The following is a 23,482-nucleotide window of genomic DNA, read 5'->3' on the forward strand; positions in this document are numbered from 1 at the left end:
TGCAAGCAATGTCGAACGAACTGGGACTCTCCCAAAAAATGTCTGGCTCTCCAAAAACTGGGACTGACGATGGGTTACTATTTCGATAAGTTCGAGATAACACCCTTTAAGGCCAAGGGCCTTCGCAAAAAAGAAGAATTCGACCTTGATCGAACGACGACGGGTTACTATTTTGATAAGTTTGAAATAACACCCTTTAAGGCCAAGGGCCTTCGCCAAAAAGAAGAGTTCAACCTCAATCGAACGATGACGGGGCCAAGGGCCTTTGCCAAAAAGAAGAGTTCGATCTTGATAGAACGACAACGGGTTACTATTTCGATAAGTTCGAAATATCACCCTTTAAGGCCAAGGGCCTTTGCCAAAAAGAAGAATTCGGCCTTGATCGAACGACGCCGGGATACTATTTCGATAAGTTCGAAATATCACCCTTTAAGGCCAAGGGCCTTCACCAAAAAAAAGAATTCGACCTCGATCGAACGACGACGGGTTACTATTTTGATAAGTTCGAAATAACACCCTTTAAGGCCAAGGGCCTTCGCCAAGAAAAAGAATTCGACCTCGATCGAACGATGACGGGTTACTATTTCGATAAGTTCGAAATAACACCCTTTAAGGCCAAGGGCCTTCGCCAAAAAGAAGAGTTCGACCTCGATCAAACGACGACGGGTTACTATTTCAATAAGTTCGAAGCAACACCCTTTAAGGCCAAGGGCCTTCGCCAAAAATAAGAGTTCGACCTCGATCGAACGACGATGGGTTACTATTTCGATAAGTTCGAAATAATACCCTTTAAGGCCAAGGGCCTTCGCCAAAAAGAAGAGTTCGACCTCGATCAAACAACGATGGGTTACTATTTCGATAAGTTCGAAATAACACTCTTTAAGGCCAAGGGCCTTCTCCCAAAAGAAGAGTTCGACCTCGATCGAACGATGATGGGTTACTATTTCGATAAGTTCAAAATAACACCCTTTAAGACTAAGGGCCTTCGCCAAAAAGAAGAGTTCAACCTTGATCGAACGACGACGGATTACTATTTCGATAAGTTCGAAATAACACTCTTTAAGTCCAAGGGCCTTCTCCCAAAAGAAGAGTTCGACCTCGATCGAACAATGATGGGTTACTATTTCGATAAGTTCAAAATAACACCCTTTAAGACTAAGGGCCTTCGCCAAAAAGAAGAGTTCAACCTTGATCGAACGACGATGGATTACTATTTCGATAAGTTCGAAATAACACCCTTTAAGGCCAAGGGCCTTCGCCAAAAAGAAGAGTTCGACCTCATTTGAATGATGACGGGTTACTATTTCAAGAAGTTCGAAATAACACCTTTTAAGGCCAAGGGCCTTCGCCAAAAAGAAGAGTTCGACCTTGATCGAACGACGACGGGTTACTATTTCGATAAGTTCGAAATAACACCTTTTAAGGCCAAGGACCTTTGCCAAAAAGAAGAGTTCGACCTCATTTGAATGACGACGGGTTACAACCAATGGAAAACAAATCAATATCACTATCCCTCTACTCTGCATCATTATCGCCATCCTCGCCACTGCCATCTCCAAGAAGTTCTCCTTCGGCGTCCGTGCCCCCATTAGCTTCTGGCGTCGCCGCATCATACCCGAAATTGACACGAGCCTCCTACGCTTTCACTCACGCCTCTTTATATGCAGCCTCAGTCACAGTAACCTCCTCCCACAAACTCTTGTATATATCCCGTTGGGCTTCAGCGTAAACCCAAAGCTCGTGTATGTGGCGGGGAACGGCGGTGGAGGAAGACTCAATCTAAGCCAACAGTCGCCCTTTTTCTGCCTCCAGTGCTGCGACCGATCTCCCTAAACTGATGCCTCTTGATCAATCTCGCTAATGCGCTCTTCAAGCCTTGCCTCCTTAAGGGTAGATGTCGCTATTTCCGACTCTTGCTCGGACTGGAGGACATATATGGTATTCTCCAGGGCCGCCGCCCTCGCCAAAGCCGCGGACCAAGCACTCTCGATGCTCTCTAACCTAGCAACCTTGTTCTCCAACCCAGTCAATTTCCCCATCCATTTTGCGCTCAACGCCTCGACCTTAATCAAGTTCTGATCCATCTCCGACTGCATTGACCTCAATTTCTCCTGCAGATGCTCACACTCTACGACGACCTCCTTGCCCAATTTTAGTTTCTCGCCCTTTATTCAAAGTTGCTCCTCAAGCACACTCTTGCTGCTGATAGCCTGTTTCAATTCCTGGTCCCTTTTCTCCAACTCCTCACCAAGAGCCCGATTGTCGGGGTTTGCCTTCAGCCGCTCATGCATCTCGCGACATTTGTTGCGGTATCGACGATATTTCTCCAACATATTCAAGAAAATCTTGACCCAGATGTTAGCCCTGTGAATGCTTTCCACTTCCACCATATACGTCTGAAAAATGTAAAGATGGGTTAGAATCGTATCGTCAAGAAAGGTGAGGGAAATGCGAAAGTAAGCATAACATACCCTTAGGCCCATAGCGGCCACCTCATCCATCAAATCAACATCAGGAATAGACCGAAGGGCCGCATTCTCGGCTGTGGAGCATAACATTCTAAACTACGACACCAGATCCTCCGTGTCCCTCAAGATATTGGTATCCGAAGGGATCTCAAGAATACAGGTCGAGCCTCTCGCACGAACCACCAAGTGAGTAAGGCCCTCCTCAAACATCCTGACATTATCAGGGTCAAGGTTCGATTCAGATTCAAAATCGTCGACCACCACACCTTTTCCTCTTTCAGCAGCTGAAGAGGAAGCACGACCAACTGCATAGGATAAAGGTACGTCCGAAACTACAATGGCAGCCCTAAAAGTCTGACCTTCCACCACGATAGGTTGCTGACCACCGATAACGACGGGAATCTCTGATTGAGCCGAGGCAATAGCTGGTTCCATCCCTACGGGGGGAGCCACGACAACCCTCTCTCGATCCCGTCATAGGGGAGTCGTCTAGATGAATCACTGTTGGGGGCGCGGTCTCAAACTCCACTCGCTGTCTTTTCGATGACCCCTCATCTTCCCCAGTAGCGGCGCGTGTATTGTTCACCTGCGAGTTCTCGTGCAAATGAGGCTCGAGGATAAAATAATACCATGTTGCATTACACTAACGAGTTTTAATAATGCAGTAGAGCGGACATCCGGAGAAATAGTGCTACCTGTCCTAGTAGGAGGGGTCACCCTGGAAACAATGTTCCACGTCATGAACCAAGAAACGGCCTACAACGCCATCATAGGACGACCATGGACACATGCCATGCGAGCCGTACCCTCAAGCTTCTATCAGGTGATCAATTTCCCACCCCATGGGGGATATTCAGCATCCAAGGCGAGCCACGTACCACCCAAGAATGCTATCGGATCGCCCAGGATTGCACGCACACCAGACAACTAAAAGGGGCAAGCGCGAAAGCATAACAGTCAGCCATGTCGGGCAAGCCCGATATACAAGAAGAGGCCATCAATGATTCGGACATTGTAGAGGCTTGCAAGGCGACCATAGAGGATCTCGACCCCATCCAGTTAGATAACACTGATTGCGCCAAAAAAACTTACATTGGGCACAACCTCTCGGAGCCAAGTGAGTATCGTGAGTTTTTAACTAACAACGCCGATTTGTTTGCTTTTTCCCATTCAGATATGCCAGGAATCCCAAGGGAGATTTCCGCACACAAGTTAAATGTCAATCCGCTTTTTTTACTGGTACGACAAATGAGGAGAAAATTCAATGTCACGATCAATGAGGCAGTCAGCGAAGAAGTTGATAAATTACTCGCGAACGGTTCCATCAGAGAATCGAAATACCCTCAATGGGTCGCCAATGTGGTCATGGTCAAAAAGAAGAACAGGAAGTGGCGAATGTGTGTCGACTTCACCGATTTGAACAAAGCATGCCCGAAGGACTCTTTCTCGCTACCTCACATCGACCAACTTATCGATGCAACAACGGACCACGAACTACTAAGCTTCTTGGACGCATACTCCGGTTATAATCAGATTTTAATGGCTGAAGAGGATCAGGAAAAGACCACTTTCATCACTCACCAAGGTACGTACTGCTACAAGGTAATGTCATTCGGGCTCAAGAACGTAGGGGCCACGTATCAAATATTGGTCACCAAAATGTTAAAAGAACAACTCGGTAAAACTGTGGAGGTTTACATCGATGACATGCTAGTGAAGTCAGCAAAGAAAGAAGATCACATTAGTCATCTGAAGGAAGCCTTCGAAACACTAAGGCAGTACGGAATGAAACTGAACCCCGAAAAGTGTGCCTTCGGTGTGACTTCTGGAAAGTTCATCAGTTTCCTAGTGTCGCAAAGGGGAATCGAGGTCAACCCGGATCAAATCAAGGCCATTGACGCAATACCAGAAATACTGACCAACAAAAAACATGCGCAGAAGTTGACAGAATGAATAGCTGCCCTATCAAGGTTCATTTCACGATCCTTGGATAGATGCCATAAATTCTTCAATGTACTAAGGAAAGACCACGGGTTGCAATGGAACAGTGAATGTATCGACGCCCTAAAAAAGCTGAAAATGTATCTATCCTCACCACCACTATTCATCAAAGCAGATCCAGGTGAATGCCTACTTGTGTATCTAGTAGTTTTCGAAGTTGTGGTAAGCGCAGTCTTGGTCTGTGAAAATAAAGGTATGCAATATCCAATTTACTATGTCACCAAAACTTTAATCGAGGCCGAAATGAGGTACCCTCACCTTGAAAAACTAGCTCTGGCATTGGTCGTAGCTTCACAAAAGCTTAGACCGTACTTCCAATGTCACCCTATAAAAGTGGTGACAACCTTCCCCCAAAGAGGTATCCTGCATAAACCCGAACTATCGGGTAGACTAGCCAAATGGGATATAGAGCTAAGCGAGCATGACATAATATACCAACCGCGAACTGCCATCAAGTCGTAGGTGCTCGCAGACTTCGTCGCTGATTTCAGCACAGAAATATTGCCCGAGGTAGAACAGGAAGCACTCCGCACTTCTGCACACACCGACTTCTGGGTCCTCTACACCGATGGTGCCTCCAATGCCTTGGGCTCAGAACTAGGACTCGTCTTTGAGGTCCCTACAGGCGAAGTAATTTGCCAGTGCATACGATGCCCCGAGATGACTAACAACGAAACCGAGTATAAAGTTGTAATTGCAGGTTTGAAGCTAGCCCTCAAATATGGCACCCGACGACTCGTCCTCCGTTGTGACTCCCAACTCGTGGTGAATCAGGTCTCCGAGACTTTCCAAATCAAAGAGCAGAGGCTACAAAGATACAGTCAAAAATCACAAACTTTTGCCGGAGTTTGATGAATGCTGCCTCGACCAAATACCCAGGGCACAAAATATCGAAGTAGATGGCCTCGCTAAACTAGCTGCGGCCACCAAGAATATCGATAAAGAAAATGTGGTCACCCTACTCCATTCCACAATAGGCCACGTCGAGGTACATTCTATAAACCTAAATTGGGACTGGCATAACCGCTTTGTAGCCTATTTGCAGGATGGAATACTCCCGCAAGACAAAAAAAAGCCAAAAAACTCCGGGTGCAGGCAGCCTGATATAGCCTAGTAAACGACGATCTCTATAAAAGGATGTTCGGTGGCCCCCTAGCCAAATGTCTTGGGCCACATCAAATGAGGCGAGTACTAGAAGAAGTACACGAGGGGAACTGCAGCGCCCACACGGGAAACCGCGCCCTCATCAGATGCCTCATTCGCGTCGGATACTACTGGCCCACCATGAAAAAAGAATCTGCCGACTATGTCAGGAGATGTGAACAATGTCAAAAGTACCCCCCTATGATACACCAAACAGGGGAACTCCTTCACTACACCATGGTCATTCATAAAATGGGGAATGGACATAGTCGGCCCCCTCCCAGCAGGACGAGGTAAGGTACGCTTCCTTTTGGTTTTAACTCACTACTTCTCTAAATGGGTGGAAGCAGGTGCTTACACTCAGATACGCGAGCAAGAGGTCATCACCTTCATATGGAAAAACATTATATGCTGTTTTGGCATCCCCAAAGAGATCAGTTGCGATAACGGACCTCAGTTCGTCGGAAAAAGAACGACCGAGTTTTTCGAAAAATGGGACATCAAACAGATACTCTTCACGCCCTACTACCCTGCCGCCAATGGTCAAGCCGAATCCTCCAATAAAGTAATATTGAACATATTGAAAAAGAAGCTTGAGGAAGTTAAAGGGATGTGGCATGAACTACTACCGGAAGTATTATGGGCATACCGTACTAGGCCAAAAACCAGCACAGGAGAAATGCCATATTCACTGGTCTACGGGACCGACGCAGTCATACCCGTCAAGGTCGGGGAGCCCAGTTTGAGATACTCCAACGAGAGCGGAACAGGCAACGACGAAAGTAGACTACAAGATCTAGATGAAGTTGAAGAATGAAGAGACATGGCCCACATAAGAATGGTAGCCCAAAAACAGCAAGTAGAAAGATACTACAACAAGAGAGCCAAGGTACGACCGCTCAAAGTCGGAGATTACGCCCTCAAGGCTAAAACACAAGCTTCAAAGGACCCTAATAAGGGAAAATTGGGAACAAACTGGGACGGACCATACAAAATCGTAGCAGCAGCAAACAAAGGAGCATTCCAGCTAGAAACAATGGACGGAAGACTACTGCAAAACAACTGGAACGTCGCCCATCTCAAGTACTTCCACTTCTAAAAGAAGGTGTCACCTAAGTCGTACTCTTTTTTCCTTACCCAGGTTTTGTCCCAGTCGGGTTTTCTCGGGGAGGTTTTTAACGAGGCGGCGTGGGGGACACCTTAAGGATCGACATGTTATTTATCACCTCGACCCGTCGATATGATCTCCGGATCAAAGTAATGAATGGACTACATATAGATAATCAAATCTCCATTGTATGAATAGAATCAAATCTCCATTGTATGTACGGAATCAAATCTCCATTGTGTGAACAGAATCAAATCTCCATTGTATGAATGGAATCAAATCTCCATTGTATGAACGGAATCAAACCTCCATTGTATGTACAGAATCAAATCTCCATTGTATGTACGAAATCGAATCTCCATTGTATGTGCAAAACCAGATCTTCACTAGTCAACATACAACGTCTTCCTACGAGAATACGATCAAATCCCCACCACCAAAGCCGTCGACAAAAATACAAGTTCGACCTCGTTCGAACCACGATGGGATTCTGCTTCGACGACAGTTCAAAGCAACATCCTAATGGTCAAGGCCATCGACGGAAATATAAGTTCGACCTCGTTCGAACTACGACGAGATTCCACTTTGATGACAGTTCGAAGCAACATCCCCACGGCCAAGGCCGTCGATGAAAGTATAAGTTCGACCTCGTTCGAACCACGATGAGATTCTGCTTCGACGACAGTTCAAAGCAACATCCCTATGGCCAAGGCCATCGATGAAAGTATAAGTTCGACCTCGTTCGAACCACGACGGGATTCTGCATCGACGATAGTTCAAAGCAACATCCCCACGGCTAAGGCCGTCTATGAAAGTATAAGTTTGACCTCTTTAAAACCCGACGGGATTCCACTTTGACGACAGTTCGATGCAACATCCCTACAGCCAAGGCCATCGATGAAAGCATAAGTTCGACCTCATTCGAACGATGGCGAGATTCCACTTCGACGACAGTTCGAAGCAACATCCCCACGGCTAAGGCCTTCGATGAAAGTATAAGTTTGACGTCATTCGAACCACGACGAGATTCTGCTTCGACGACAGTTCAAAGAAACATCCCAATGGCCAAGGCCATCGACGAAAATATAAGTTCGACCTCGTTCGAACTATGACGAGATTCCACTTCGATAACAGTTCGAAGCAACATCCCCACGGCCAAGGCCGCCGCCGACAATATAAGTTCGGCCTCGTTCGAACCACGACGGGATTCTACTTCGACAACAGGTCAAAACAACATCCCAATAGCCAGGGGCGGTAATATCATGTGCAATAAATACAGGAAAAAACAAGCCGAGGAAAGTAAAATTTTACATTACAACAAAATATCATTTACATTTGCCCCTACAAACATGCCCAAGTATGACACATGCAAAAATTCCTAAACAAAGTAAATACAAACCAGGACTACACATCATCCCCAGTGGGGTAAGCGTCTTCATACCACGAATCTGAAGCAAGGTGATTCGCGTCATCAGAATTGATACCTTCCCCGTTGGGTGTGAGGGGGTTGTACCCGCATGACTCACGAGCTGCACGAGCTTCAGCGTGCACAACCTAAACCTCCACCTTAGTAGCCCTGCCCTCGGCGTGAAAAGCCTTATACATATCAATAGGGGTGGGCATTCGGTCGGTTCGGTTCGGTTTGAATAAATTCGGTTCGGTTATTCGGTTTTCGGTTTTGTAAATATGATAACCGAAATCGAACTGAAATAATTTCAGTTCAGTTCGGTTTTTTAAATTTCAGTTCGGTTAATTTTGGGTCGGTTTTCGGTTTGAACATTATCATATTGGCTGGGCTTATTCTGCTTAATAATTGGACTAATTTGTTGGTTGTTTCCAAAATTTTGGACTTTTTGAATGTGTTAAGTCATAAATATGTTCTTTTCAGTGTAAGCCTGGATTTTTGAATGTGCTGCTAATTACACGATTTACACCTCTACTTGGTCCATACAACTACAAGATCCCACAATCATACAAACAAATATAAACTAGGGAGTAGGGAGTAGTTAGTAGTTACAACCAAAAGAGCACTACATTACAGAACCAAAAAACCAAAATAGCTATGCTGCTTTGCTGCCACTGGTTACAAGTTACAGCCATGGCCCATGAGAGAACAAAAAACTTAGAATCTATGCTACTTTGCTGCCATTGTTTAGTACAAGCATATTACATAACCAAAAGAGTAATCCAAAAGTTAGAAAGTTTTCATGCTGCTGAACAGCTGAAGTCTCAAAACCAAGAGAAATAATTACATTAAGTAGCATGAAACAAGTGAAGTCTATTTACTATAGCATCACTTCCATCTAGGCGCCATGATCAAACCTTTGCAACAAAAGACATAATTATAGGTCAAAAACACAATTGATTTATAATAAAGTATATCAATGTTATATCTTCAAATATACAGAAGGCTATCAACTTACCAGTTACCACACATGGTACATGTTGCAACTATATGTCAATAATAGTTGAATCTTTTGCACTATCAGCCAGATCTAAGGAAAATATAGAAGAAAACTTTGTCATGCATCATCAGTGTTAAGTAAACTATTTGTAATATAATAAAGGAAAGACACAAAATAATTACCAAGTTCTAGTTGTTCTAGATACTCCAAGTCTTCCTCAACTTTAATAGGAATAGGTTCACTTCTAAGCCAATCTTGAAGACAAATAAGAGATTGCACCAGTTTAGGCGTCAACGAACTCCTGAACGAGTCAAGAATGCGACCTCCCGTGCTGAATGCACATTCAGATGCAACACTTGAAATAGGAATGGCTAATACATCACGAGCCATCTCCGCAAGAATGGGAAATCTAGGCTCATTGATTTTCCACCACTTTAAGATTTTAAAGTCATCTGTTTCAGGCTCAAGATCTTCAGCAAGATATCTTTCTAACTCTGATTTAGTACCTAAACCTCCGGTCACTTCCTTATGTTTCTCAAATTCTAATTTTGTTCTCATTGTTCCTCTTTTTAAAAAGCTACCATAACCACTGACAGTAGTTGTTGTGTTTCCAGATGAAGCAGATGATGTTCCTATTGAATTTTTTTTAACATAATAATCAAACAAAGAATCCATATAATTTTTCACCTCTAAAATCAATTCTTTCCCTTTGTTTTCTCCAAACATCCTCACAATTGCAAAAGGAACATATTCAAGCTTGTTACGGGGATCCAAAATTGATGCAATAAAGATCATTTTGTACATTTTTTCAGGTTCACCCCAATACTTGACAAATTTTTCTTTCATTTTTTTTGCCATTTCTTTCAAACTAGTATCTTCATGTTCCATCCACTCTTTCAATATAAGATCAAGCTCACAAATTTCAACAAAATGCACATTGGAAGTGACATAAATAGAACCAGAAACCCTCAAAGTAAGCAAATAAAAAGCTTCAAGAAATTTTACCATTGTTCTCACATTATCCCAGTCAACACTTGTGAGATCACCTGCACTAGTTCCATCTTCACAAACATAGGTACGAAGATGATGCAACAATCCAATATCAAAGAAACTATATTTGTCAAAGGCAAGCTCAAATTGTTGTGCTATGTCTAACATCATGTATGTAGAGTTCCATCGAGTTGAAACGTCTAAGCATAATGATCTCTTAGAAGTTAACTTTTGAGATTCACAACATTCTTTAAACTTTCTAATCCTAGCGGGAGATTGTCTAATGTATCTCACAGCTTGTCTAACTCTCTTGATAGAAACACCAATTTCTTTCAACCCATCTTGTACAATGAGATTAAGTATGTGAGCCATACATCTAACATGCAGGTGTTTACCATTCATTATATTAGTTCCCCAGGTAGTCAATTGTTTAGACACTTCTCTTACTGTGACATCATTGGAACTAGCATTATCTACAGTTATAGTAAATACATTTTCCAACCCCCAATCAAGCAAACAATTAGTAATTACCGATGCCATATCATCACCCTTATGACTAGAGATAGGACAAAAGTTTATTATCCTTTTATGCAATTTCCAATCTCTGTCAATAAAGTGAGCAGTAAGACACATATAGTTTATTCTTTGTATAGAAGTCCAAGTATCTATTGTAAGACAGATTTTAGGACGTGCTTCATTGAAGGAATTCTTCAAACTATGTCTTTGTTCACAATAAAGTTCATAACAATCTCTTGTCAATGTTCTACGAGAAGGAATTTGAAATTGAGGCATTGTGACTCCCATAAACTTCTTAAATCCTTCCTTTTCAACAAAACTAAATGGCAGTTCATCCAAAATTATCATTTGAGCTAAAGCTTTCCTACTAAGTGCTTGATCAAATTTCCAAGTGGTAAGCACCCCTTCATTTGCCCCATTTGAAGCTAGTAGAAAACTGATTTGTGTTTGACTATTATCCATGATACGGGGCATTTTGGGACACTTAATGAGATGATTGTTCATTGATGTAGTACCATTACCTTTCGTAGCAGCAGCATAAGTTTTTTGACAGTAGTTACATTTTGCTCTTTTAGCTCCACTAGGATCATCATATTTCTCAAAATGTTTCCAAGCATCAGATCTAGGTTGCATCACTTTCCTTTTCTTTGGAGCTTCATCAGGACTGTCTGGACTGAGACCTTCAGTATTAGGTAAGCTATCATTCGAACCCCCACCTTCGCAGGTTTCGCTTACCCTACTTCCATTTTCTTCCATCTACAAAAAAGAATACAAACATAACAATAAAATACTGAGCAGTGATACAAACATAACAATAAAATACTGAACAACACGATGGTGATGAAATTGATGCAATGTTGCATCAAACACAAGTACACAACTCTCAGTGAGTATGACCCATGTAATGTAATGAGTATGACCTTGCTTAAAAAAAATTACTGACCAGTGAGCTTTTCTTGTTTTAATAACAAGTTAGAACTTAGAACCTCTCAACAACACTAAAATCAACAAATATTACAAGAAAATGGACATCACATTCAAGAGTCAAGACTCAAGACTTCTTTCTATGTTGCATGCATCTTTAAGTCTTTAAATACTTACTTTTCACAGGAAAAAAATAAAAAATAAACTGAAACGAGAGAAAGAAGAGAAGATCGGCGAGGGTCGAGGAGTAGAGAACACAAAAAAAGAAGAAATGAGCGAAATATAACAAAAATTAACCTTACCTTCCGCAAGAAATTTGACGACAATGATAGATCCCTAGCGTATTTGGGAAAACCACCACTCCACCAGTTTATCAATGGAAGCCCTAGCGTATTTGGGGAATTGGGGGCGAGCCGGCGAGGAACTGCCGAACTGAGAAGTGAGAAGTGAAGTGAGAAGAGAAGGGAGAAATAAAAACCCTAGCTGCCTAACTGCGGAACTGCCTAAGAAAGTAAGAATGGGAAAAGAAAAGGAGATGATCAGCTGATATGCCTGATGGGCAATTGGGTATTTGGGTTTGGGATGGGCTGATTTTAATGGAACATAAACTTGGGCCTTAGCCTATATAAGTATGGAAGAGCTGAATTCACTTGGGCCTTAGCCTATATTAGTATTAGTTCGGTTTTTCGGTTAACCGAAAAATGTAAATCAATAACCGACAACCGAACCGAAAAACTGAATTTTAAAAATTTTAATTTGAAACCGACCGAAAAAACCGAATAACCGAAACCGAAATTTAAAAAAAATTGGTTCGGTCGGTTTTTTCGGTTCAAACTGATATATGCCCACCCCTACATATCAAGCTGAGCCTCCGCATAGACCCACAACTCTTACAAATGGCGGGGCACGCCCGAATCAGCTGAGGCACGAGACGTAGAAGGCTGAGAACGTCGACTTGCCTCCCCCGCCCTCAGCAAGGCCATTTGTCCCTTCAATGCGGCCAACTCCGCCTCCAGCTCCTTGACACACCCTTCGAGCCCTACAACTTGACGACCAGAGGCTTCCCTTTCCCCGGTCAGTTCCGACCTAGAAATATGGAGGGCATCCTCCAAAAATATCGATTCGAAAATAGCTGCTGCCAGCTTATCGGTACTGATGTTCAGCTCGCTCTTAGGACCCTCAATCTCCGCTACCTTAGCACTCAACTCGGCGGTCAAGTCATCCACCTTCAACTGCAGGTCGACATTCTCAGCCGTTACCCCCCTGCTCAATTCAAGCTCGTCCTTCTTCGCCTTAAGGGAGGCCTCCAGTTCACTATTACAGGCGACAACCTTCACAAGCTCCTCGTCCCTCTCCCTCAACTCCTCTATCTTGCACTCCAATTGGTCCTCCCGCTTCTTGAGCCCCTCACGAAACACCTGTAACTCAACATCCTGATGATAAATGTCAGACATCGCCCGATGCTTAGCACGATACTGCTGATACTTGGACGACATCTTCTCATAAAGGCCCATCTTTTTTCTCTCACGATAATCTCTCTCCACCTCCAGGACGAGGGTTTGACAAAAGAGAAGGGCAGAAGTTAGAAACGAAATACAGAATGACGATTATCTTACCAATCCAATGTCAAAAAGAGGAGAGGTGCCTACCTGCAAGGCTATACCAGCGACCTTTTGAGATAACTCCACGTCGCTCATTGCTCCAAGCATCTTGCTTTCAGGAGCAACACATAAAGGAGCGAGGGCCGACGCCACCTACTCACTATTTAATAACAAATTTTAGTTCCCCGGGACTACCACATGATGATCGGATCCGTCCATCCTAACCTCCACATGGGTATGACGACCTACAAATTCATTAACATCCTCTGGGTCGATATTCGAACCCAAACTGCCATCCTCAACACGAGGCCCTCCAACATTAGATGATGCACCACCCACAACGGAGTGCACTGAATCGGCTCCCGGGCCAACTCCCTTCACTTGGGGTGACCTCCCCGACAAAATGGCGTCAGCCATGAATACGGGCACCGGGGCCGTCCGGGATACCCTGCTGCCGTCGGCGTCCGTAACCACGCCCTTCCCCAGCTCCAGCCTCATCTTTTTTCTCTCCAACGGTTCGTCCTCGTTAGAAGATTCATCCAAAAGATGTGAGGTCGGTACCGAAGAAGCCTCATCCCTCGTGGTCACAACTCGAGACGAACCTCCCATTGAATAGGTTGAGGACGACCTTCCTGAACAGACTCGCTCAAGATAAACCGCATGTCCGCAGTAGCAACGACTTGTCTAAAGGCGGGAACTGGCGCCCTTCGTTTAGAAGATCCCCGACCTGTCATCACAAAGGGTCATGCTATTAAGCAAGGTTGCATGGCCAACGAAGTAGTAAGTAAATCACTTACTTGAGGAAACTTTAGGGCCATAACGCTGCACGAAGGCAGGCTAAGTCTGAGTTTATGCTGCATGAGGCAACATGCGGGCTACCCAATCCTTGATACCCGTAATAGGGCGAGGCAGACGACCCATAGCTGTAAAACGGCGAGTAAGTAAAAGTTACAGTAATTACAAAAGAGAGGGGAACATAACGAACGACGACACTTACGAGTTCCGTTCCATCACTCCAAATCTGGCGGAATCAGAAACGACGTGTTCGGTCTTGACAAAGAAATACTTTTGCCAAAACTTACGGCTCGCTCGGTCATCCGTATCGACCACCAGCCCTTTCGTACCACAAAGCCTCAAATGCACCATGGTACCCCTGAGGAAGCCAGGCGTGAAAAGGTGCAAAAGGTGATGGATGGAAACACTACATTCCGCCAACTCTGCATACTTAGTCAATAGTAAAAGCACCTTGAGCGTGTATGGCGAAAGTTGTGCTGGGCAAACTTGGTAAAATCTACAGAATTCTTCCACCAAAAGGAAGAGAGGAAGGGTGTAGCCGATCATAAAAGGGTACTCGTAGAAAGCACAGTACACAAGTCTGTGGACATCCACGTAATCTCTCCCCACTAGAACCATTTCTATATGAGTAGGAATGTCATACTTTATACGAAGGGCATCAATATGGACCTGCTCCGTCTCAGAAAATACGGGGTTTAGAGTGGGAGGTGGATCTTTGAGGAAGTCACTTTGGGATAAGGGGTGCCTCGGTAGCAGCTCTTCCACCATATGAGGGTTGTCATTCTCTTCTACCACCACGTCTCCACTATCAGAAGGAGGCATCGTTGATGATGGGGTGGCTTCAAGTACCTCCTCACAAGAACGACGAGACCTCGGCATAATATGTATGGAGGAGTATCAACACAAAAGGAGGAAAGAAGAAGAAGCTTCGGGTGAAGATCGAAAGAAAAGCAGAAAGATATGAAAGCAAACAAGGAATAACGAAAGAGGTGTTCAAGAAGAGGAATGGCCAAAGTTTTTCAAAAAATCAAACCCTTCACCTATTTATATGATTGGGAGGCGCCAGAAGCGAGGCGGCAAGCTTCAAAGCCGCACAAGAATCGAAGCACCAAGCCGTCAGTACCTACCTCGAAAATATGCGCAATGATGACGCACGTAAAGTTGACATCATTTTCCGGAGAAGTGTACCGCACGATATCTTGCTGAATACGATGACCAATCCCCGTTGGCCACGACATGTCGTTTCCCAGGTCAAATTTCTCCAAAAGAATGCACGAGGTTCGCTCATTGAGGACACATCCGGCCGCGACCCCGACAAGCGGAGGGACTAATTATACGGGTCCAAATTTGACCGACCTCGACCTATGATGAGTACGACCAATGACCGAGTATCTTCGAATCGGCGTCCCGAGAAAGACGACCTTAAGGCACAAGTAGAAACTGTACGACCCTTGTAGAAATGTAAGCCCATTTGGAGACATTGAAAATATTTTGTCGAATATTCCTTTTATTTTTATTTCTTATAATTCTGAATGTTTTCTCTCTAGTATATAAGGAGAAAAAAGATCTTGTAAGAGAGGAGAGACATTCGGAAAGTGAACGAATCTTGAATACGAAGAAACTTTGCAACTCTCTTCTCCTTACCTACTATTAGTCTAGAGATAATTATCTTCAGCTACGATTTACCCCTTCATCTTTGATTGCTTTGTCCAAAAAGGTTTTAACATCTTTTGAGTCAAACAATACAGTCCATACTATTAGCTCTTTAATCTGGAATTTATTATGTCTGACTAAGATTAACCCCTTCATCATCTTTGATTGATTTGTTCAAAAAGATTTTGGTATCTTTTGAGTCAAACAGATACGATTATTCCAAGTAATTTTTCGCCGTCTCTTTCCACGTCGATTATCGTCTAGTCAGATTTTGACCCATGCAATTTACCAATACAGAGCGGAAGAGAGCTGGGTTTTTTAAAAATTTCACGTGCAGGAATACGTGTGTGTGTGGTATTTGGTATTAAACTCTTCATTTGCGGGGTTACTATCGAAAATCAACCACAGAGTATGGAGGTACACAGATGTTATTTGTCATATAAATAACCCCTAAATAAATAATTTTGTGCATAACCATTTGGCGGGTAAAAGAAATATGCCCAGAGTGCATGCAGCAGGGACGCAGCGAAGTGTCCCACCAGCCTTTTAGCAAGGCAATTTTTACTTGAGCAGAACAGGGACATACATGGTATTTGGAAAGAAGCTGATTTTCTAAAAAGTCGCAAATTATTTTCGGCCGAGGAAAATTGCATGCACGCTGATTTTTGCAAACTGACGACCCAGTAACATTGCTGACACGTGATATACCTTTTTCTGTACCCGAATCACCAAAACGCTTAAAATCAAATTAAGCATGGCCGTTGCATAAAAGGACAAAAAGAAATCACTACATTCATTTAAGAGCTTCTTCATTTAAGGCTTTTCACTCAACCAATTTCAAAAACGGGCAATGGCAAATACGTTAATATGTTTGAAAACCAAGGTTAAACTTGTTGAAGAAATTATTTTAATTCCCACTTTACCCTTGTAAAGCGCACAAACGATTCTTCGCTTCCTATATATGCCCCACCCATACCTGCACAATTATCCACTTCTCATTTGCATTTAGTATTTCCTCTCTCTTCTTTCGACTGTTCTTCTTCTTCTTCTTCTTAACTTTCTCTCTCTTAGGGTTTTCTGTTTCAATGGCGGAAGAGGTTCAGAATGGAGGTGCCGAGAACGGAGCAGCAAAGGCTGTGACTGTCACTTTCACGGCGATGAAGCCTCAGCTGATTGTGGAGGCACCTAAAGCTGGAGATGCCGTACAGTTCTACAAGGCTGCGTTTGGTGCTGAGGAAGTGAACCGTGTGAATCATCCGAAAAGGAAGGCCGAGCAGGAGCTTCCTCTCATCCTCTCTGCTGAACTCAAACTCGGTTCCACTACTTTCCTTGTTTCCGATTCCGACCTCACTGATGACTCTTCTGCTCCGTACGTTTTTTCGAATTTTACTTTTCTCCTTGCATGTTAATGGCTTGCTTTTCTTTTTTTGTTTTATTTCTAGATCTACGCTATACGATGCGATACATAGATTTTTTTTGTTATTTTTATGTGTTTACGATCTACATTTTTGTGATGTTGCTATATATGTTATGCTTCCGTTATTTGTTGCTTGAAAAGTTGTACGTTCCACGAAATATGTTATCGCTATAGAGCTTTTCCCTATTATTTTACTTTTATGTCCGGTTTTTGTGAAATATGTAACTCTACTTTGTTTGCTGCTTTATTTAAGCTTTTTCTGCTAGCTCGTTTTCCTTAGGCTAAATATTTGTCGACTGTGTGTATTATAGAAAGCATAACGTGTTATTAATTTCATATTTTTAAAAAATTAAATTAGTATATAAAAAGCTGGGTAATAGTGTTACTAATTACAAATTTAATTAAAATACTTTTAAAAATATGAGATAAATTTTTATTTGCAAAATAGAAAATCTCTTTTGGCTTTTTAAATAGTAATAGTGCCGTACAATTATACAATGAAACAGAGAATATCATTTTCCTTTCTTTTTGTTTTATCCTTTGATTAGTCTCGTTATTTTGGTCTGTTTTCGTAGTCGTATTCCTCGTGTACTTTTCTTCTCTATCTGAAGTTGTTCTAGATTGAGTATGGCCTTTTGTTTTATCAACGCGCTATGGTCTTTAGTTAATGGATTTTTCCATGGTAGGCCCTATTTTCATGAAACGTAAAGTTTTTCTCCGATCATTAATTGATATTTTTCTGCTTTTCGGTTGGAGGTTATTGACTCCACGAGATCTGTTTATGCTTTGCCATTTCATCCAGTGTATGCCCATGTTTTTCCATTTCAGTAACTTGTGGTATATGTATTTAAGAACATTTGGATTTAAAATTCAAAGACAATCATTCTAAAAGCACTTCTAATATTTTGAAATCTCTTCATATAACCCCATTTAATATACAGTTTGTCTTCTTATGGAGTTTGATCTTATAAAGTTGAAATTAAATGCATTTGTATAGCTCTCACTCAGAAATGGAAAAATATCATTTATTTTGCCGTTTACCGACTTCTTGTGCAAGTTGTGATAGTTTCGTTATTTTTGGGCAGTGTCAAGACTGCAAGCGGATGCGTTTTTTGCTTGGAGACAGAGGATGTGGAAGGTGCTGTGGCCAAGGCCGTGACTGCCGGTGCTGTCTCTGAGGGTGAAATAGCCGAGGGTGATGGGGCTTGTTGTGGTGGACGCGTTGGCAAGCTGAAGGATCCCTATGGCAACGTTTGGCTCGTCTGCTCTCCCAGCAAGAAGTGCGAGTGATATGGATATCAGTAGTTCAGTACTTTTGTTAGGGTCAGCTTGTTGGGGAATCCGGTTCTTTTGTTATTAGGTGGTAAAAGAAACTTTTATGTCGCTGTTAAGCGCGGATGGATTAGGTTAATTAGGCAGTTAGTTTAACAGAATCTGTTTGCTTTTGAACGGTGAAAATGTTGGACACCATTAAACTCTGACAGCTGTCTTCTATTGGCATATAATTACAAGTATGTTTTCTTAGTATTGACCTTATCTAGTCTGCTTTTTAAAATACCGTTTTCTCATAAAAACCATATACCCTTGAAAAACTGAATAAGCAAAAGGTATTATTATCGACTGTCAGCCACTGTAGTTGGTCTCTACTTGATGGGGCAACGCGAATCAGATGCTGTTGTAGCGATTTTATTGCTCGTTCCTCGTTTGAAGATAATGTCGTTATTTTACAACGTTTTCTTTTCATCTTTGATTATAATAATATTAAGAACTATGTGAGAGGCTTTAACGAATGAAATATTTCCTTGATGGTGGCATCAAGGCATGGGTCAGTGGTTAATTAACAGGTGGCTGTTGGTGACTAGGTGGCCATATCGCTAGTATGGCAGGTATTGCATGCGGACACGCGTCCTAAAAGAGCACGAGTAAAAGACCTTTTAAAATACTGTGTAAAGGCGAAGTTACCCTTATGGCGATTGCGTGTATTTCGAGTCATAATCTTTCAGTGGTAAATTTTTAATCCGGAGAAAGATTTATTGTTAGCTTTATTTGACACTTGGACAAAAATATTGGACATTTTGACTCTATATAATACTTGGCCTTGCATGGGACACGCGTCCTAGGAATAGGGATAAAGAAAATTGACCTCTTAAAAAAAACTGAGGGCAGAGTTTACCCCCTTTCGGCGATAGAGATCTGTATTTCCCATCATAATCTTTTCCACTGTTGAATTTGTTATCTGTATTTCCCAAGTATTTGCATTTCATAATCCATCTTTTTAATTGCGATGCCAAAACTTAACGTGATTGGCACTGGATTATTAAAGCTGAGGAGTGGGGAGAGGACATCTGTTTTACGGTCAACAACAACAACAACACAGTATAATCCCACACGTGGGGTCTGTTTTACGGTCCCAAAATAGTCCAATCTGATAGAAAGATGTGCAACGTTCTCTCTTTCAAAATCATTGTAAATTCTTTTAGGAACTTGAAACCATTGCACAGCAATTTGAGATGTTCGATGTCTCAGAAGTCAGACTATAATGAAAAATTATATTTGCAGTCAGTAGATAAACACGAACGCTATATATACAATGAAAGCATGTAGAGTTATGCTGCCTTTATCAGAAGAGATGGATACAATAGAGAACATGAAATGTAATTATGAATCAGCCTCTCGTCCTATTACCCAAAAGAAAAAAAGAAAAGAAAAAGACAATTCGAAAGGAACGTACCCTTCAAGTTTTCCTAGTAGAAAGTTGAAAACTTTGTCCAAAGTCTTGTTTGTTTGTGCTTTTGCTTGTTTTTTTTTGGCTGTGAAACCATAATAATAATTTGGGAATTCGTAACTAAATGTTTTTTTTCTTACATAAAGCACCACACCATATGATTGGTGTTCTTTTCTCCGAATTAAATGATTGATCAATCAATAAGTAGTACTACAATAAATGGATTGCCAAAGAATACTCTGTTGGGCCTTGAAAGATAGGTAGTCCTACTTGGAATGGGTTTGCTCCCTTCTCCAGTTCCTACAACGTTGATTTGATAAATGGATTTTTACCTATCTATACCATATATGAAACCTTATTACCCTCAATGTTTAAGGTTTGTGTTTATTACATTTAAGCATACCAAATTATCATTTCTATACCATAATTCAAATTATGGGCATAATTAATGCTTTATTTATATTAGGCGTTAATTTAGGAGCGTATATTCTCCCATTTTCGTTTACCCGCCTCTCTCTCCTCCCACCCCCCTACCTCCCACGTTTCTCTCTCCCCTGGACTCGACGACCTCAAACGGATTTAACGGAATTCAAATCTGACTGAAACACCTCTGTTTTTCGAAGAAGAAAGGGTTCGTTTGATTTTTGTTTTCAGGTGGGAACGACTGTTATCTTGGGAGCTAGGGTGGTTTTTGATTTTTCTCCTTCTGGTTTTCACTTTGAGTTCATCCATAGAGAGAGATCTGAAGATTTCCAACTTTCCCTTCTGATTTTGTTCGTTCATATAAAAACAGAAACAATTTATTCGTAAGATCTGACGAGCGTCGTTTTCCCCCTCCCATTTCTTTCTCTTCTACATTCTTTCTTCTTCTCAAAAAATACAGAGAAAGGTTGGTTTATTTGTCATAAAACAACATGGGCGATATGTTAGTGTCCATCCAATTAATGGAAAAAGACGTGATACTAAATCACTTCTAAACTTCTTCTCATATTTCTTGATTGGAATGATATGAATTGCTTTTTTGGCAGCTTTTATTTGTAGTTTTTTGTAGAAATTTTGTAGATGAAGAGCCAATTGTAGAAATGTGACATCCACAATTAATCTGCAAATTGTCTGCAAAATTCTACAAAAACTACAAATTAACTACATTTAACCTACATTATAACTACAATCTGAAAACAATTTACACATGAAAGTTCTTCAAGTTGGAATTGGTCACAGCTACATTTCTTTTTTTCTTGAAAGAAATTTTGTAGTTTTTTTTTAAAGAAATTTTGTAGTCAATATTTTTTTTCAACATAGATTGTAGTTTAATTGTAGTATAAATGTAGTAATTTTGTAGATATCCTTAAAAACAATACAACTTTATACAATACTAAAACTGATTTGTAGGAATTTTGTAGATGAATAGAAATTTTGTAGTCAACATAGATCGTAGTTTAATTGTAGTATAAATGTAGTAATTTTATAGATACCCTTAAAAACAATACTGCTTTATACATACTTAAACTAATTTATAGTTTATTTGTAGATAAATGTAGGAATTTTGTAGATATTAACATAAAATCAGACTTCATCTTCTCTTCCTTCTTCTTCACAAAAAATACAGAGAAAATTTTGTAGTCAATATTGTTTTTCAACATAAATTATAGTTTAATTGTAGTATAAATGTAGTAATTTTATAGATACCCTTAAAAACAATACAACTTTATACAATACTTAAACGGATTTGTAGTTTATTTGTAAAAATTTTGTAGATAAGGATTTGTACTGAAAAGAACTATTTTATACAATTATTAAGGATAACACGTCACTACAATTGTGTGTTATATACGTTAATGCATTTATATGGCCATTATGAAGTTTCCATTTTGGTCCTTTACAATATATTATTTTATTCATCCGTAACTGAAGAATAATGACCGAATTAAGACTTTAGTGACTGGATTACCTTTAAAGTTTTTTTTATTTTAGGAATTTTTACCTTCCTATATCACATAAGGAAACAAATATGATGTGAATATGAAAAGATATTTAGTCCCAAATTTTTAGGCGCCTAATTTGGAAGGAATAAGCTATTCAAATATTTATCCCAGATTTGTAGGCGCCTAATTTGGAAGGAATCAGCTTTTAATATTGGGTATTTAATGAATGGTATAAATTTTGTAGGAAAAATATAAACATGACGGGTAATAATGAAAATATGCACATTTTTAGTAATAAGGTTTCAGATATGGTATAGATAGGTAAAAATCCCATTGATAAATGTTACTCCGGTCCATGACAAGTGATCATTTTACTTTTGACACGTTCATTAAGAAAAATAATTTTTACTTTTCTATACATTATTTGAAACCTTATTACACTCTCTGCTCAAGTTTCAATTTAATTACATGGTCATATACAATTTACCAATTATGTATAAATAAGTTTTAAATGAATATTCCTTTATATTAGGAATTGAATAAGGAATATCAGTTATTTCCTTATCAATTTCTCTCTCTCTCTCTCTCTCTCTCTCTCTCTCTCTCTCTCTCTCTCTCTCTCCTTCTCCGTTTTCCCCCAAATTTTTCTTCATTTGATGTTCTATGTTTTTTATGCTTTCTTATTGTATATAGTTTTAATGAGAAAATGCATAAAGTACCTATTAAACTTGTCCGGAAAAATTATTTACACATCTAAACTTTACGGGCGATCTTTTACCCCACCTATTCTAAACTTAAGTGAATTTAATACCTTCTTGAATGATGACATGGCGTAAAACGTGTAGTTATACGCGTGAAGGCAAAAAAAATAACTTAAAACTAATTTAATGGTCCAGGTATCACTTTCCTATTGGATATTATAACTAATTAACTTAATACTATTTTTTCTCTTTTCTTATTCATTTTTCTTTTCTTTTTCGTTTTTTTTCTCTTTCTTCATTTAACATAAGCAGTGAGCGGGGCGCTACCTTGGCTAAAATATCCTTTTCCGGTGACCTTATTCTTATCTACATCCTACTTCAATTGAGATTTTCTTCATCCGATTTTTCATCTATTTGCTGCAAAATACCTCTTTAGAACCAGAAATAGTGTTTAAAATAAGACAAGGTGTCACCGGAAAATTCTCTGGCCGGAGAAAATTTGTAGGTCCTTAACTAGTGGCTCTATATCTCAGATTTTATTCACCCTTCCAATACAAAACTAGTAGGAATAAAGTGATAGAAATTCTACTAAGGAAACTCATACGAAGAAAATTAGGAGCACAAGCCCAACTCATCAAAAAATAGGTACCAACGATACCAAACTTTCCGGCCAACCCAAAATTTCTCTCTATCCCAAGCTTTCCGACGTTTTTTCTCCTTAGTTTCGTATAATGTCAAAGCCACAAATAAATTTATCTACAATGAAAAAAGAAGAATAGAGATAGAGTTATTTAAGGGAGGTTATGGCTATGAATGGCTTCCACAGTGGCAGCGACAAAAATAATGAGGAAGAAAGATGAAGAAGATGAAATGAAAAAATATAGAAAAGGAAAGAAGAAGTATATATATATATATATAAATATATATAATAGTGTAACATTTGATACATGTATGATGCGTGTTAACACACCCCACCACAAGACTGGTTCAGTATTTTGATTGAGGTATTAAATTTACTTAAGTTTAGAATAGTGGGGTAAAAGGTCGCCCGTAAAGTTTAGGTGTGTAAATAATTTTTCCGGACAAGTTTAATGGATACTTTATGCATTT

General features: G+C 40.6%; 1 protein-coding gene across 1 annotated transcript; it reads left to right on the forward strand.

The window, feature by feature from the left end:
- Positions 1–16,596: 16,596 nt before the first annotated feature.
- LOC104211164 (uncharacterized protein At5g48480) lies at positions 16,597–18,548 on the forward strand. Its single transcript, XM_009760172.2, has 2 exons — positions 16,597–16,973; positions 18,107–18,548. The coding sequence occupies exons 1-2, from the start codon at positions 16,690–16,692 to the stop codon at positions 18,309–18,311; spliced, it is 489 nt and encodes a 162-aa protein (XP_009758474.1). The 5' UTR covers positions 16,597–16,689; the 3' UTR covers positions 18,312–18,548.
- The last annotated feature ends 4,934 nt before the right edge of the window (positions 18,549–23,482 follow it).

This window comes from Nicotiana sylvestris, chromosome 9 (genome assembly GCF_000393655.2).
Source record: "Nicotiana sylvestris chromosome 9, ASM39365v2, whole genome shotgun sequence".
Taxonomy (NCBI): Eukaryota; Viridiplantae; Streptophyta; class Magnoliopsida; order Solanales; family Solanaceae; genus Nicotiana; species Nicotiana sylvestris.